This window comes from Physeter macrocephalus, chromosome 7, assembly GCF_002837175.3.
Source record: "Physeter macrocephalus isolate SW-GA chromosome 7, ASM283717v5, whole genome shotgun sequence".
Taxonomy (NCBI): Eukaryota; Metazoa; Chordata; class Mammalia; order Artiodactyla; family Physeteridae; genus Physeter; species Physeter macrocephalus.
In genome coordinates this window covers 32,349,425-32,365,606 of record NC_041220.1, presented here as the reverse complement: position 1 = coordinate 32,365,606, position 16,182 = coordinate 32,349,425, and the positions used below count along the sequence as shown (strand labels likewise).

Sequence of the window (16,182 nt, the reverse complement as noted above, 5' to 3'; positions counted from 1 at the left end):
GAGATCATTTATTTGGTTACAGATTTTTTTTAAACAATTTTTTTCCAGTCATTCAGCTCTCTGTGCATAGAACTTGATAGGAGGTTTTGACAAAAGGAGAAGTACAGACACAGCACAGGGTCTGAGCAGCCATTATGAAGGGAGGGCAGGGGCAGATTCCTGGGGTGCGCTGGAGCTGGGAAGCAGAGGTGGAGGTTCAAAGAGCAAAAGATACACTGCAGGTAGATGTTGCATAGGACGGCATTAATATGAACAATATCATCTGTGCTTTTCCATCTTGCACCTTATTGTAAGTACTCAGTACATTTCCTCTGGAAGCATCATTTTCTCCTTTACTTTTCAAGCAAATACAATGTTATTTTATGTTTATGTGAGTTCAGAAATTAAAGTTATTTATTTCCTTCTGAAAATGGAACTCAGCTCTATTTACGTAGATGGGTAGGGAAGAGGAAAGCCATGATATTGCTCAATTTAAACAATTATATACAATGAGTCTCATAATATGAAAGTAAAACCTGAAAATTTCTCCCTAAGTTGTGTTTAGTGTCAGTGGTTGATTTTCCCTCTTCCAAATTTATCCTTCCAAATGCTGTTTTAGTAACACATAATCACTCTGAGAAGGTCTGTTTTCCGAAAGAAGCAGCAGCAGTGTTTAAGTTCACATGACCCCAGTTTCATGACAGCGGTAGCAAATCAGATGTCTTATCCAAGGAAAAGCATTTTTGGCTTAGAATTCAATCACTTTCCTGGTGGGAGTCAACAGCTTATTTCAGCTCTAACACTACTGCAGAACACTGGCTGCAGTGAATCTTTCAGAAAGCATAAACACAATTGGTATTTATAGCATTGTTAACATTTGTTAAATAGTTCGGGGAATGGTCTGTAAGCCCATTTTAAGCAGGTGGGGCAGGAATTTTTGTTGTGACTGCAGTGAGAGTTAAGAGTAGGACATTAGGACCACATGGTTAGGATGGTTGTAGCAAGAGAATAAAGTAGAAGTATTGAAGACAGTAAGTTAAGACTTCAGGCAGCCACAATTCAGGGTGTTACAAAAATAATCCTGAAGCATCTCGAGCCAGAAGTGTGTTACACAGATGGCATATTTGACACAGTGCAGGGCAGGAACTGTACAATGAAAAGACAAACAGTAAGGATCAGTCAAGTTTTAATTGAAAACCTACATTTAAAATTACCTTGAAATTATGCCAGACTTTCATGTATATTAAAAGCACAAAGTTTCCCTTAGTCAATTAAACATTAAAGTTGTCAGGAAAGCTAATCTTTGTATTTTGCTAGTGATTACGTCTATTGCAGACTTATTAGTTAAATAGGTGTAGCTGAATTATACATCCAAGGACATAAAGCAAAGTATTAATATTTTTATGATTTTTTTTTCTCTATCAGCTACCCAAGGAATCCTGAGCAGTTCCATATGCTGATGACTTCTGTCATAAGCCCCTGAGCCCTTCAGGCACCATCTTCATTATAAATTGAAAGTATGAAAAGTACTCTCAAATCAAGTGACTAAATTTTGTTCTCAAAATTTTAAACTAAATTCAAGTTTCTAGAAAGATTAAGATTAAAAAATTACTTAGATTTTAAAAATCTATGTAAGATTATTTGCAAGTATAAGAGATTGCTAACTGTTAGAATAGCATAGTCAAATTTCTAATTTCAGAATAGCAATGTTGTTTTATTTGTAACAAAGACGAGGAAGTTTACTTAGAATCACTGTTTTTTAGTTTCCATTATTGGTGCAGAGGAGGAACTGAGATTCTATTAATACAATATTTAGGAAATGCTTAAGTGCAAATTTTTAAAATGTTAAATATTATTTAACTATGTCATAACAGTAAATGTATTGCCTTCCTTCTCTCTGTCCCTGCCAGTACTGTGTAATTGGTGTGTGTGTGTGTGTGTTTGTGTGTGTGTGTGTGTGTGTGTGTGTGTGTGTGTGTGTTGTCTTTCAGGCTTAAGTTCCTTGAGGTCAAGGATTCCTAACTGCACCTCATTCCAGTGTTTGTACATGGTAGATACAAATATTATTGGAAAAATAGATGAAATGATTCTTACCAAATGACTGTTTCTTTCTGTAACATAGTTTAAACATATTTGTCTGGTTTTGAGAAATAATTTAACCTCCTGAATGCAACTATCCTGAATCTTTTTTTCTTTAAGAACTTTTTACTATGTTTTCACTATGTTTTCCTCTTAGTATTGGCAGCCTTTCTGAAGCAACATTCCACTTATTTTTCTAGGCAGGCTGCTTTATCTACTCGTTTCCAGTAGCTCGAGATGGAGGTGTTTTGAATGAGCACATCAGTGTTCTAGACAGAGATACTGTTTGAAATTATCCATGAACACAGTGCCGCTGAACATTATTGAGTGACGTTTGTTTCTGTTGGTTGTGTCTGCTCTGACTAGCTGGTTTCTTTCAGATTGGCAGCTGGGATTATGCTGCAGTGGATGGACAGCTACAAGAAGTGGAGATTGTAGTGAGGCTGAGCTGGGCTGGGCTGGGCTGGGCCTCAGGGTAATGTGCCTGGAATATATGGGCTCGGTTAAAAGCACCAACAGGAAATCTATGCATATTTTCACAATTTATAATTAGATTATATTTCACCGTGGTAACTTCCATAATATTATTGAGTAAAAATATAAGTAAAAATAGTCCTTATCCTAATTTCCCCTCTCGCCTGGTTTCTTATCACTGCATTCTTATTTTTTTTTAGAGGTTTACTTTATTTAGCTAGCTGCTCTTTCTCTTTGCTCTTTATGTGCTGTATGCCATCATGATATGTATATGCTTCCAAATACCTAATGTAAGTAAAACATTGTTTACTTGCAAAGTGTATATACCTTTCTAAATATTTAGTTAGCGATAAATGATGGTAAAATATTGCTAAAACTAATGGCTCCTTGAAATCAGATGGAAATAATTTAGGAAATAAGCTCAAAATAACAAAATTAACTTTGTGGCAAGGTCTATTGATTTCATAGTGTTTGACCAGTTTATAAGCTGGAATTGTCCCTAGGTGGTTAAGAAATACTTCTGGTTACTATGTTAATGGAAAAATTAAATTTCATAAAGCTATATTACATATTGTCAGATTTTTCTTTAGATTTTTGTTTTTTAGTTTTAGATGTTTTTCAAAGTGGAAATTTTGTATTACTCTATTTTAAAAGTAATACATGCTTTGTCTAAGATGTCAAATAGTATAAAAGTGAAGAAGGTATTAATTTTTATTCTGCCAATCTTTTCATCTACCCCCCACCAGAGATAATAGCTGATAAGTTTATGTACCTTTCCAGATTTTACGCATGTGTATTTATGTATGTGTGTACATGTACTCACATAACACATGTTAGTGTGTGTTTATATAGTTTAATTTTATTTTATTTAAATGAGATAATAAACTATATACTTTGATGATTTGGAAATTTTTTTAATCAATATACTATAGACTAGTTTCCATGTCACATATATTCAGTTCAACTCACTCATTTTAATGACTGCATAGCATTCCATTCGCATAATTTAATTAGTTTTTTCCCCTAATTTTTACTATTATAAAGTGCTATAATAACCATCTTTGTATCTTAATCTTTTCTCATTCATCTGACTCCACTTTTTTGTTTGGTTTTGGTTTTGTTTTTGTTTTGTTTTTTTGCGGTACACGGGCCTCTCACTTTGTGGCCTCTCCCGTTGCGGAGCACAGGCTCCAGACGCGCAGGCTCAGCGGCCATGGCTCACGGGCCTAGCCGCTCCGCGGCATGTGGGATCTTCCTGGACTGGGGCACGAACCTGTGTCCCCTGCATCAGCAGGCGGACTCTCAACCACTGTGCCACCAGGGAAGCCACTGCCTCCACTTTTATGAAAATATGTAGAAGTGGAATCAATAGCTCAATCTTTATCAGAAAACAAAAAAATTTGACTTTTAACTAAATTTTTGTTTTTCTCTATGTCTAATTTCTCAAAATTAAAAAAAAGTTTAAATCTTTCAAGTCCAAATTTACATGGAATTACTTCTGTTCACTTAACTTATTTCTTCATTGTATACATCTTTTGTGTGGATTACTTTGCATAATTTGTTGGTTAAATATCATCTGGTGTTTATTTTGAATGTAAAATCTGATTGACTTTTTAAAATTCCATATGCTGGTAGTATATCCATGACACTTGTTTCTTGATAGGCTACTTATCTTTTACATTATGCTTTACAAAGCTTGATTCCTATATATTTTTTATTTCCAGGGCACTATGAATATTTATATTTCAATCCTAAAAGATTTCTTTTAGGTTCATTATGCTATTTTTTAAAAATTTTGTTCATTTATTGTTCTGACTACTAAAAAGTAACTCTATTTAATTTCTTATGTTAAGAGGGAGCCTGGTTTTTGCAATGTTTCTAAATGATGCTTTGCCTTTTTTTTTTTTTTTAAAGCAGCTAGAGGTATTATGCAAACAAGACCATTTATATTATAAAGATAATTTTCTCTTTTAGATTCTTCATCCATTTTTAATCAAGTGCATCTAGTTGTTATGGGTTTTCTTTTGGCCTTAGTAGTTAATATTATCAGGATTTTTGTCCTTTAGGAATTAAATACTAACATATATAATAATTAGTATGCATTTTTAATTTGCTAATACCAAATCTGGATTTTAACAGTGACTTCAGAGGGCACTGAGGCTGGTTAACTAGAAAGTTGGTCAGTAAACAGGGGAAACTGGTCAAATATCCAGCAAGTTTTTCTCCAGCTTAATTCAAATGTGTGAAGGGCAAGGGGGAAAAGTAGGCACAAGTGATAATATGATACGTAACACAGGAGAAATCACTAAATGGCCTTATTGTGACTCTTTTTAAACATTGAAAAGTGAATTAATTCTGAAATCCAAAATATGAAGTCTTATTTGGATTTGTAAATATCTTTCGGTAAGGAGTTACTCTAGAATCTTAAGATAGCCTTCTAGTACTTAATTTTGGTAATGTCAGAAATTTTTAATATACTAATAAATGGCATGTTATTTCTTAATAAATGATTTTTTTTTCAGTTTCCCTATCCCAATTTTATAGTGCTTTTAGATGTAAATATATAGGGGATAAAATGCAATTTCAGAGTTGTGTGCTTTAAAAAAAGCAGAGTACATATGTGTTTACCTTAATTGCATCCATATGTTTAAGTTATTCCTCCCCCAAACCCATCTTAAAATAAAGTTTTACAGCTTTATTGTTGGTTACTAAGTGTTGTACTGAGTTAACTTGTTTCCTCTGTTAGATTAAAAAGACCACTCCAGAGAGACTAAAATAGTCACTGTTAAGTTGAAGCCCTACATTGTCACTAAGCCAGTCTACTTTCCTTTACTTTTCTCTTTTCTTTCATTCTTTCATTTTATCTAGTGTGTGTATCTATATTCTCTCTATGTGTAATGTCCCTTTCTCTATATATAGCCATAAAATCATGCAAGTATGCAATGGTTGGCACAGAAAACAATAGAATGCACAACTTGCTGAAAATCTTTTCATAATATTTCCATTTGGAAATCCATTAATAAATTCTCTAGGTAATATTTGAGATGCTGTTTATAAAACATAAATATGTGGTTTTACTGGAATGTCTTGAAGTATTTGCATAGTCTTTTTTTTTATTACTATGTATTTCAACATCTGGAATGCTGCCTGCTGAATTCAGGTTTATTATAGAAAGTAGTAACAGGCTATTTACAGAAATAATTGGGAATTGATGAGTAAGAATGAAGTAAGCTTTTTAGTAGAAAATTTTTTTAATTTTTATTGGAATATAGTTGCTTTACAATGTTGTGTTAGTTTCTTGCTGTACAGCAAAGGAGTAGAAATATTTAACAATGTTTTTTCGGTGCTGGGCTGCTCTATAATAGTGTTAGGAGTGTATCTCTTAGCTGCATGCCTGCTGAATTATGCTGACTTGGATAACCATTCATTCATTAAGTAAATATTGATTGAGCACCTACTGTGTGTCAGGCCCCCAGAAGCACAGAAATACTTAGAAGTCTCTGGTCTCAGGAAGACTTACAGTGTAATTGATAAGATTGAAATTAGACCAGTAATTAGAATTTTAGTTAAGTAGGTAGTAGGGGTCTGTGCGCATTGCTCCGAAGCAACAGGACAGGGCAGCAATAGTCTGGCTGAGATCTAGAAAGAGATTTCTCAGAGTACAGAGATGCTGAGCTGAGTCTTAAAGAATGAGGAGGAGGCAACCGCACAGAGAAAGGGAATAGAAAAAAATCAGAAAACAAATACGGAAGCAGTTTGACACATTACATCGCACATTATAGAGTGTGAGAGGGACAGTGTCAGGGCATGAGACTGGAAACATAGGCAGGAGCTAGATTACTATTATTAATCTTAATTATAAGTGGTTAGTAACATTTATTAAATGCTTTCTTAACCTCAGCCAGACACCACGTTGTCTTTTATGTATATGCTGTAATAATAACATCAAACACTGACCTGTCAAGAACTGTCCCGAGTGTTTTATATTATCTCATTTAATCTTCACAACAACCCAGTAAAGACCCACTGTCATTATTACCATTGGTAGACGAGGAAACCAAGGCATAACTTGCCGGAGTCACTCAGCTAATATGTGATAAAGCTAATATTTGAACTGAGGCGGTCTGATTGCAGTGTCTGCATACTTAACCCCATGCTACGGGGCCACGCCGTGATAAGGAATTTGGATGGAAGGATTTTAACTAGAGAAGGTACATAATCACATTTGCAGCTTTAGGGTTGAACATCTCCTTTCAAGTCCAGGTGTGTTTCACCCTTCTGAACAAAGATGAAGGCTGCTGGCTAATGTTTATAATTTGGGGTCATTTTTTGATATTTTTGTTCTCAGTGTAGTTTTGCAGTAGACCTGAAAAAATAAACTGCTTAAAGGCAGGCACACTCTCCTATTTTCCAATAAATCTTTCTAGCACATTGCCTATGCTGAACCACCACCTTAAAATAACCTAAGGCCAAATGTGTTAATAATTATTGAAATTGACTAATGGGTACATAGGGATCCATTATCCTATTCCATAATAAAAATTTAACATAATAAACAAATTCTAAAAATATATCACCTGGGACCAAAACTCTCTTGGTGAAGGAGAGTTCATTAAAAACAGTTTAGGCATTTGGTAGAGTTCATTAAGCTACGCTCTTACCTATTCACCTTCCTGAATGTTATACCTGTATGTTTCCTGTGATTTCAAACCTCCGTTATGCCTCTGAATTTTCTATTGCTGTATACAAAGGGCTGAAGGGAAAAGTGAAGAGAGTAATAAACAAAATTACTTGAGGGGCTTTTTCAAATCATACATACTCCCCCAGGATTTCTCACTTAGCCCTTAAGAATCACTGCTACAGTGAGACGCTGGAGTGTTGTCATATCCCTCAGGTGCGTAGGGGGCTAAAAGTGAGAATTACTGCCTTTAGTGACATCCTTCAGAACTTTTCTAAGAAAGACTCTTTTGACTTCTTTGTAACAGCAGCTATCAGCCTTCACTTATCACTCCCCCATTCTCCTCCTCACCCCCATTTTGCCTCATCAAGAACTGTGCTTGTTTTTTGTCCCAGTATAACCCTAGATGAGGCACAAGGGTCTGGGCGGCCTTGCTGTATAAAAGGTACTCAGTAAACTTTTTGGTTGTGTGAATACTATGTACAAGGTACTGTTCTTCCTGCTGCACACTACTAAAATATGATATTCTGACCTTATAGTATAGTTGCTGAGACAGACCAGTAATCTCATAAAAGCTAAATAACATTACAAGGAAGCCTGAGTCAAGTATGTAATCAGCAGCATGAATAGGCTATAAGATTTGGGAAATGTTACACCAACAAGGTAGAACTCAAGCAGGGTTTTCTAGAGAGGGGTATGACTTAGAAGACGGAAGACGAGGGGGACTAATCTAGGAGAGTCAGCGGCATGAGAGAAAACGTAAGGCAGAAATGGCTGGTTACATTTGTGAAGAAAATCAGCTTGACAGTACAGGGCATAGGATGAGGGAATAAGAGAGAGGTAGGAAGACTCATATTGCTTAGCAGTAGGTCTTTATCTTTTTTTTCTTTTTAAATTTTTTATTTTGAATAATTTTAGACACAGACAAGTTGCAAACATAGTAGAAAAATTTCCTGTGTACATTTCTTCCCAGGCTCCCCTAAGATCAGCACCTTACATAACCTTAGTAAAATGATCAAGACCATAAAATTAACATTGGTTCAATATAATTAACTAAACTACAGACCTTGTGAAATGTCATCACATTCTTTAACGATTCTTCTTCTGTCTAATGATCTTATGCAGAATTCCACATTGTATTTAGTTGATACTTTCTTGGTTTCCTTCTATATGTAACAGTGACTCAGTCTTTGCTTCTCTTTAATGGTCTTGATATTTGTGAAACGTGGTCAGATATTTTGTTGAATGTCCCTTAATTTGTCTTTCTGATATTTTCATGTGATTCGAATGAAGTTATTTATTTTTTGTCAAGAATACCATAGAAATTATATAGCATTCTTCTCAGTGCCTCATATCAGAGAGTAGGCCTTTGTCTTTTAAGTACTGGCAGTTAATTGAAGACATCTGATCAGGGCAATATTATATAAAGGAGAGTTTGAGCTCAATTCTGCAGGATACACACATAAACACAGTGAGAGGGCAAGATCAAAAACCATTGACTTGAATTTCTCTTGCATGAATGACAGCCAAATCAATACCTCTGATGTTTCATCCCAGGGCGAGTCCCGGGGCTTTCTTTTGAGCACCAGACATCTCAACCTGGCTCAACGGCTATCACTAGTTCTCCCTCACAGAAACTTGTATTTCTATTTATTGCTTTGCTACTCTAAAATATGCAAGTTCAAAAGAAAAGAATTTGTGTTGTCTTTTCTCTTTTCTTCATTGCTCAAAGTCATCAGTCTCTAAGACCTGTTGATTTTGCCTTAGATCATGGTTTGCATATTTATCCCTTTCTTGCAAATAGCACAGCTTCCATAAGGACTGAGGTATACAGTTCCTTATGTTTTAGACTGCTCTCTGAACCTCCAAGGAGATCTCTCTGTCTCTGGGCACTTAGCCCTGCAGTATACTTTGAAATCCTGAGCCAGATTTCAGTTTTTTTCAATAACGTATTCATCATCATCACGGTCACTGTAAACTCCTGAAGCATTTCTTCCTTCTCTGTTTTAGCTGTGTTGAATGGGGATCGTGCTGAGCCCCAAACCCAACAATAATACAACCTTTAATTTAGTGCCTTTTATGTGCTTGGTATTATGCTAAGCACTTTATATGTATCATTTAATTTTCCAAACAATTCTATGAGCTAGGCATTATTATTATTATCTTTATTTTATCAGTGGGGAAACAGATTAAGCTACTTGTTCAAAGTCATGCAGCAGATAGCACTCTGAACCATCTGACTCCATAGGCCCAGTGTGGAAGCAGTCTGTTCCCTGCTCCCCTTCTTTTTTTTTTTTTTTTTTTTTTTTTTTTGCGGTTCGCGGGCCTCTCACTGCTGGGGCCTCTGCCGTTGCGGAGCACAGGCTCCGGACGCACAGGCTCAGCGGCCATGGCTCACGGGCCCAGCCGCTCCGCGGCATGTGGGATCTTCCCGGACCGGGGCACAAACCCGTGTCCCCTGCATCAGCAGGTGGACTCCCAACCACTGCGCCACCAGGGAAGCCCTCCCCTTCTTTTTAATGGGGGGAAATGCATGTGGGCTATTGGGCGGGGACTACCGAAGGCAGCAGCAGTCAAAGGAAAGGGCACTGGCCTTGCTAACTTTTTAAGAGACTTAAGGTTCACATTCATAAAGCAAGTCATAAATCCATATATCATATAAGAGCAGTGCTGCCACGTCTTTCTTTGTGACTCCCTTAGGCTTCAAGTTGCCCTTTTGTGATATTTTTTTCCTCAAGACTGTCCTTGATGTTGATCATAAATTGATTTTACCCCATCAAAAGATGTTTTAGGTGCTGTTCTGAAATGATCCTAGTCTCTACTCCTTACTTCCTGTTGGCTCCTTTTCTGGTTTCTGAAGTCTGAGACCAGCCTTATCTCCTACTATATAAAACCAACCCTTGCCTAGCCCTGCTGCTCTAATTGTGTGTGCACATACTTTGTTCACTGTAATGATGATGATGATGTTGATATTAGAGGTACTTTATTAATTCAGTCATTAGATTGTAAGCTCATGGTTTTTTGTGTGCTCAGTCTTATCCGTAGGCCCTGGCATAGTCCCTGGCAACGGATAAGGAGAAAGAGTAGCTTAATGGTTGAGCATATGAGCTCTAGAATCAAGCTGCTGGGGTGCAAATTTTGAGTCTGCCATTTAATTACCATGTGACCTTGGACAAGATACTTAAGTTCTTTGTGCATTATTTTCCTTATCATACAATTTAAAGATTAAATGATATAAGATAGTAAAATCACTTAGAAAAGTTCCTGGCAATAATAAGTACTAAATAAATATTTGTTATTGGTGTTGTTAGCAGCCCTCAATGAGTATTTTTTTTAAATAAATAAATTTATTTATTTATTTGTTTATTTATTTATTTATTTATCTTGCTGCTTTGGGTCTTCGTTGCTGCGTGTGGGCTTTCTCTGGTTGCATGGAGCGGGGGCTACTCTTCTTGTGGAGCAGAGGCTCCAGGTGTGCGGGCTTCAGTAGTTGTGGCAGGTGGGCTTCAGTAGTTGTGGCGCACGGGCTTAGTTGCTCCGCGGCATGTGGGATCTTCCCGGGCCAGGGCTCAAACCCCTGTCCCCAGCATTGGCAGGTGGATTCTTAACCACTGCGCCCCCAGGGAAGCCCCTCAATGAGTATTTGTTGACTGCATTTTGAGGGTCTAATCTGTACTAATAAGCACTTTGCTGTGTTTTTTACATATGTATCATTTATTCATTAATATAACACTATGAGGTTGGTACTATTATCCACGTTTTACAGGAAGAAAATTGAAACTTAGGTTGAATGACTTGCCCTAAGTCACATAGCTTATAAGTGGTGTGCAGTCAGGATTTGCATATGGTCTGTGTGACTTCAAAGCCTGTGCTGCTTCCACCAAAACACTCAGCTTTCACAGAGGTGCTTTCCAGTCTTTTCTGCCTAAGCAAGTCATAGTGCATTCCTTGAATTTATTGGACTGACTGCATCAAACTGTTATTCAACCATCCAAGTACATGCCCTGCTTTCTATATTAGGAATACTTTCTTCAAGGGCAGAAACATTGACACCTAATACTGCTGTATACATAGTTGACGATTATGATTGAATGCATAAATGAATGAATTGCTATCATTGTTTCTTCAAAGGTCATTGTAAAGGACTACTAATGGTATCCTTATCAAATAAAAAAAAGAAATTAATACTGGATAATGATTATATGTCCCTGTTTATGATTCATTAATTGCCTACAGTCCTGTAGAGCATATAATAATTGAATACTCATTTTCTTAAGGGTTAAAAAATAGCATGATGAACATATATTCCCTTACAAAGAGGTTTTCTTCATCCTTTTAGCCCAGAAGTTAAGAATACTGACTGTGTGGGGTGTTGAGGTCATCTTTATGTATCTTTGCTTCCTTCTATCCCCTCACACATACTGTAGCATTTATTCATTCACCCCATTTAGGGATCTAAGAGTGAAGAAGATAGGTAAGGTCCTCGCTCTCATGGATCTTGTATTTTAGTGGGAGGAGACAGGCATAAGCAAGTAAACAAATAAAATCATTACAGACAGTGACCGCATCTGGCATTTAACAGTTTTCCTTGATGAGGTTGGGAAGTGAGCATCTCTGCTGAGTGGACAGGAAGAGCCATGGTCGGAAGTGCGTGACAAAGGGCACAGGCACGCATCTTTCGAAAAGGGCGCACACACGCGTTTCTTGTGTTTGGTCAGTCCCGGGTTAACCCTCTCATGCTTGCATACAACATATGGCTTTTACTTTGTTGTTTAGCCACTTAGGTTCAAAGAGACCGTCGACAATAATGCTGTTCAAAAGTGATAGCATCAAGCGATTTTCACAGGTGCTGGGTTTCTTTTTTCTACTTCCCAGGGTGAGATGGGGCCTAGAATCAAAGCAGCAGTAGGTTTTCTCTATACCTGTAAAAGATTAGCTTTAGTCATCAGGGATGATGCAAAAAGGGGGAAAAAATGCAAGAAAACAGAGATGAAGCCAAAAAGGACAATTTCTGATTGTAATAGCTGGTTTCTGTTTCCTATCACTGAGCAAGATGAGAAAGTTTTGCAGGGTTTTGTAGGAACAGCTTCCACAGTAGTGAAGAATGACCTCACCCTCAATGCCCTACCAGGTGCTTAGCCCCACTGTGAAAATACAAGGTTGATTTCCAACATGAAACAAGCCAGAAGTATGGCATGACATTTTCTGGTGACAGTTGTGGTTCTTTTGCCTGCAATTAGCACCTCTTAACCCTCAAACTTGCCCGTGCCTTTTTCAGGCTGTCGAAGCTCAAATCCGAAGTTTTGGGCAGACGCCTTCTCAGCTCCTCCTAGAGCCCCATCCTCCCAGAGGTTCCGCCATGCAAGCGGTAAGTGCTGCCTGCGCTCTCCTCATTTCTTGCCTCTGTTTGAGACCCTGCTGGACATTCATAACTGTTTTTCATTGTGCTTGAGATTCTCCACCACATCTGGGCCTGTTCTTCTTATGCACCGTTTGTGAACTTGCTAACAGCCAGCAAATACGGCCTGTTCTCCTGCAGGCTTTGGGAAGCAGACGTTTCTCCAATGCTCTAGTATTTCATCAGGTTGTGCTCTGTGTTGCAGAATTAAAAGGTCCATAATTGTCTCGTACCCTCACTGTAGGACACAATCTCCAGACATGGGATGGATGACTTTTCTGGTTTGATCCTGTGAGTGTCTAGATTAGTTTTCCTATTGTGTTTATTCTTTACATCCCAATATGTTTTTCAGTTTGGGAAGTAATCCTCTTATGTAGGAAATGTTACTGAGAGTCAGGGACCTTGGAGGAAAAAATGATGATGACGATGATGAAATACTATACATCCAAAGCTTAGTGCATAAAGCAGTGATTTATATTTCCTGTGATTCTGAGGGACAGATAGGCATTTCTTGTCTTTCACCTTGGCTCCCTCACGGACTGCTGGGGCAGGTGCTGAGACGCCAGACCACTCTTTCCACGTGGTCTTTCCTCATCAGGGAAGTTCTCGCAGGCCACTCCCATGGTGGGAGCCGTGTTCCAGGAGAACACTTCGGCATGACTTCTTGGAGCTTGCTTTTGAACGTGCATAACACTGTTTATGCCGCATTCTATTGGTCAAAAGCAAGTCAGTCAGAGGCCAGCCCAGAATCAGGAGTAGGGAAACAGACTAAGGGCTGTAAAATATGCGGCTGTTCCTCTTTTATGGTTCCTGAAATTTCAGGGGGAAATACTTTAATGATAAAGAAAATTCAGCATAGAAACAAATACTGAATGGCATGACAAAAATCATACTTTAAAACTACAGGTGATAGGTATTATATTTTTTCTTAAATTGTCCCTCAGTAAAACAGGTTGCTCATTACTGTTTTAAATTAAGAGTAGGGGATTTAACGTCTGTTTCCATAAATGTAATGAATAATTTTTTTTTACTTACTTTATTTATTTATTTATTTTTGGCTGCGTCGGGTCTTTGTTGCTGCGCACGGGCTTTCTCTAGTTGTGGCGAGCGGGGGCTCCTCTTCGTTGCAGCACATGTGCTTCTCATTGCGGTGGCTTCTCTGGTTGCGGAGCATCAGTCTAGGCACGCGGGCTTCAGCAGTTGTGGCACACGGGCTTACTTGCTCCGCGGCATGTGGGATCTTCCCGGACCAGGGCTCAAACCCATGTTGCCTGCGTTGACAGGCAGATTCTTAACCACTGCGCCACCAGGGAAGTCCCTGAATAATTTAAAATGGATTCTGATTCCATGTTGTGGCTTAGAATGGTAGAATTTTGTTAGATGCCAGGAAGGGCCAGGGATACAGATGTGGTCTTCTCTGCCTCTGACCCTCTTTCTCTTTCTTCCTTTCTCTTTCCATAGTTCCTTCTTCTTTGTGTCTTTTCCCCTTTTGCCCTCTTTGTCATCCTCTTTCTTCTTCCAAGTCTATTTTCCCCCTTCTTTCTCTATACGAATTGACCATTATTATAAATCACAAGCATTTAAAAAATTGTTTGCGTAACCTTTTCCCCTCAGTGTTTTTAAGCAGGTGAAATCATATGTTTAAAAGAACATAAAGGGTAGCTTTAGTGAAAAGACTACATGAAAAACGAACATTTGGCAAGAACAATGGAAGATAATGCCATAAAAATAGTAAGAATGATTTATGTGTGGGGTTTGGAATTAGTTTTAGTAATAGCTTGTCAATGAGATGCAGGCTGCTGCAGTGCTGGCTAATGGAAGCACCTCCACTGCTCCATTGACTTTCTACCTGGGTCACAGCACAGCCTTGGTCACTGGGACCAAGAGGGAGTTCCTACTGCCAAGCCTCTCTCCATGGCAAAAGGATGAGTGGTTCACTGAGGCAGATCAGCTTTACTGTCCCGAGGGTGGCAAGGCTGGGAAGGCACATGCTTATTTGAGGATGGGAGGCCATCTCTCCCATTATCCTCATCCTCTGAATCGAATACCTGAACTCCTTTTCAGACCTGTGCAAATTGTGCTTTTCCTCTCATACCTATGTGGGTGGGAAAGAAAGGTGTGTTAGAAAGAAACCAGAGTTGTCAACGAGTGCATACTTAATCTGGGAAAACCGAATGAAATCTGGCTAGCAATTTCCTTCTTCTGCCTCATACTGGGCTCGCAGAGGCACCCAGGATTGGATGAGGGTTTTTTCTCTTCCCCCATTTGACCAGTTTTCCCGCTCATCCATAGCTGTTACTGTGACTCTAGACTAGCCCAGTATGCTGGGCTGGGCTTTTTCTTATTTCTAGTGTTCCTTATTCCATACGCACTAGCCAAGGATGTGATGGTGCTCCCAGGAGTTTCCTGCTGCTTGCCTGCACTGGGAGCTCTAGTCAGGATGAAATGCACAGGAACAGCCGGAGAGACAGCTGGTTGGAAGGATGCATGGGGTGGTTCTGGATATGGTGTCTGCGGCTTTCTATGCAAAAGGGCTTGTCCTTGCCATGTGGCTAAGAGATGGCCACTAGAGGCACTAAGTAAACAAGACGTTCTTCCTATACGTTAGAGATTTTCCTGTGTTTTTTTAAGGGCATAAACATTGGAATTATTCAATTTGAGCCTAATTGTATTTACAACATGAGCTGTTAAGCTCAGAAATATGTATCAACTTCCTTTCAGTGAGACTTCATGATGTATGTTTTAGTCTGACTTTCTCAGAGTTTATAAATTGACTTTAGTAAATATTATTTTTTAAAAAACCTACGCAGTTGAAAAGTAAGGCTTGGTGTTCTGAAATGACATTCGTTTCCTTTTCCCAGAACTTCATCAAAGCTAGCGTATAGGATATTTTGTGGTTGGCTGATTGTTTCTCATTTTTACCCAATTTCACAGAATTCCTGAAAACTGTGTAAGAGGTTCTTTGTATAGCAAAGGTTACTTATTGATATCAGAGGTTTTAAAAATCAAAGACCCAAATGTTATTAATTGTTTTTTACTACCATTCAGATGAGTTCCCCCATCAGCCATCACTGCAGCACACACACACACACACACACACACACGAATGTAGCAGCAGAAATTAAAGCCACCTCGTGCTGCGTTAAGTGCATGCGCCATAATATACACCAGGTGTAGTAATTAGCAGGCACATGAAGGCTGCCTATTTGTCTGGTTTTGCTGCTGTTGCTGTATCCCCCTGTGTTTTCACACCATCAGATAGTTGGATTTAATTGAGGCCACATCAGATGAGGCATTACTGACACCTTTAATTGAATGAGCATCCAGGGAGGATTAACTCATAATATTGATTGGCTTTTAGCCACTTGCTTAGAAGGGTGTCTGGGTAGCTTATTAGTTGCCTTTATTTACACCTTTATGCAAAGAGTGCAAATAGGAATTCTTAGTGCAATATGTTTTTCTAAGTACTCTTAATAACTTTTTTTAAAAAGCACTGATAATAAAAATGCAAATGTATTTAATTTTTTATTAGCAGTTCTGAATAAATACGTGTTAAATATATGTGCCTACACAT

The 16,182-nt window shown here is 38.2% G+C and overlaps 1 protein-coding gene across 8 annotated transcripts in view; it reads left to right on the top strand.

Annotated features, from left to right (window-relative positions):
• Positions 1 to 16,182, top strand: part of LRBA (LPS responsive beige-like anchor protein) — an 813,910-nt gene that overhangs the window by 746,723 nt on the left and 51,005 nt on the right. For 7 of the 8 annotated variants that reach the window (XM_055085920.1, XM_028491755.2, XM_055085924.1 and 4 more), the window contains one exon: positions 12,489 to 12,578. In XM_055085920.1, the coding sequence (XP_054941895.1) occupies positions 12,489 to 12,578 (90 nt within the window). Of the gene's footprint in view, positions 1 to 1,404; positions 1,476 to 12,488; positions 12,579 to 16,182 lie in introns of those variants that run through there. The other variant, XM_055085926.1, reaches the window with a different exon arrangement.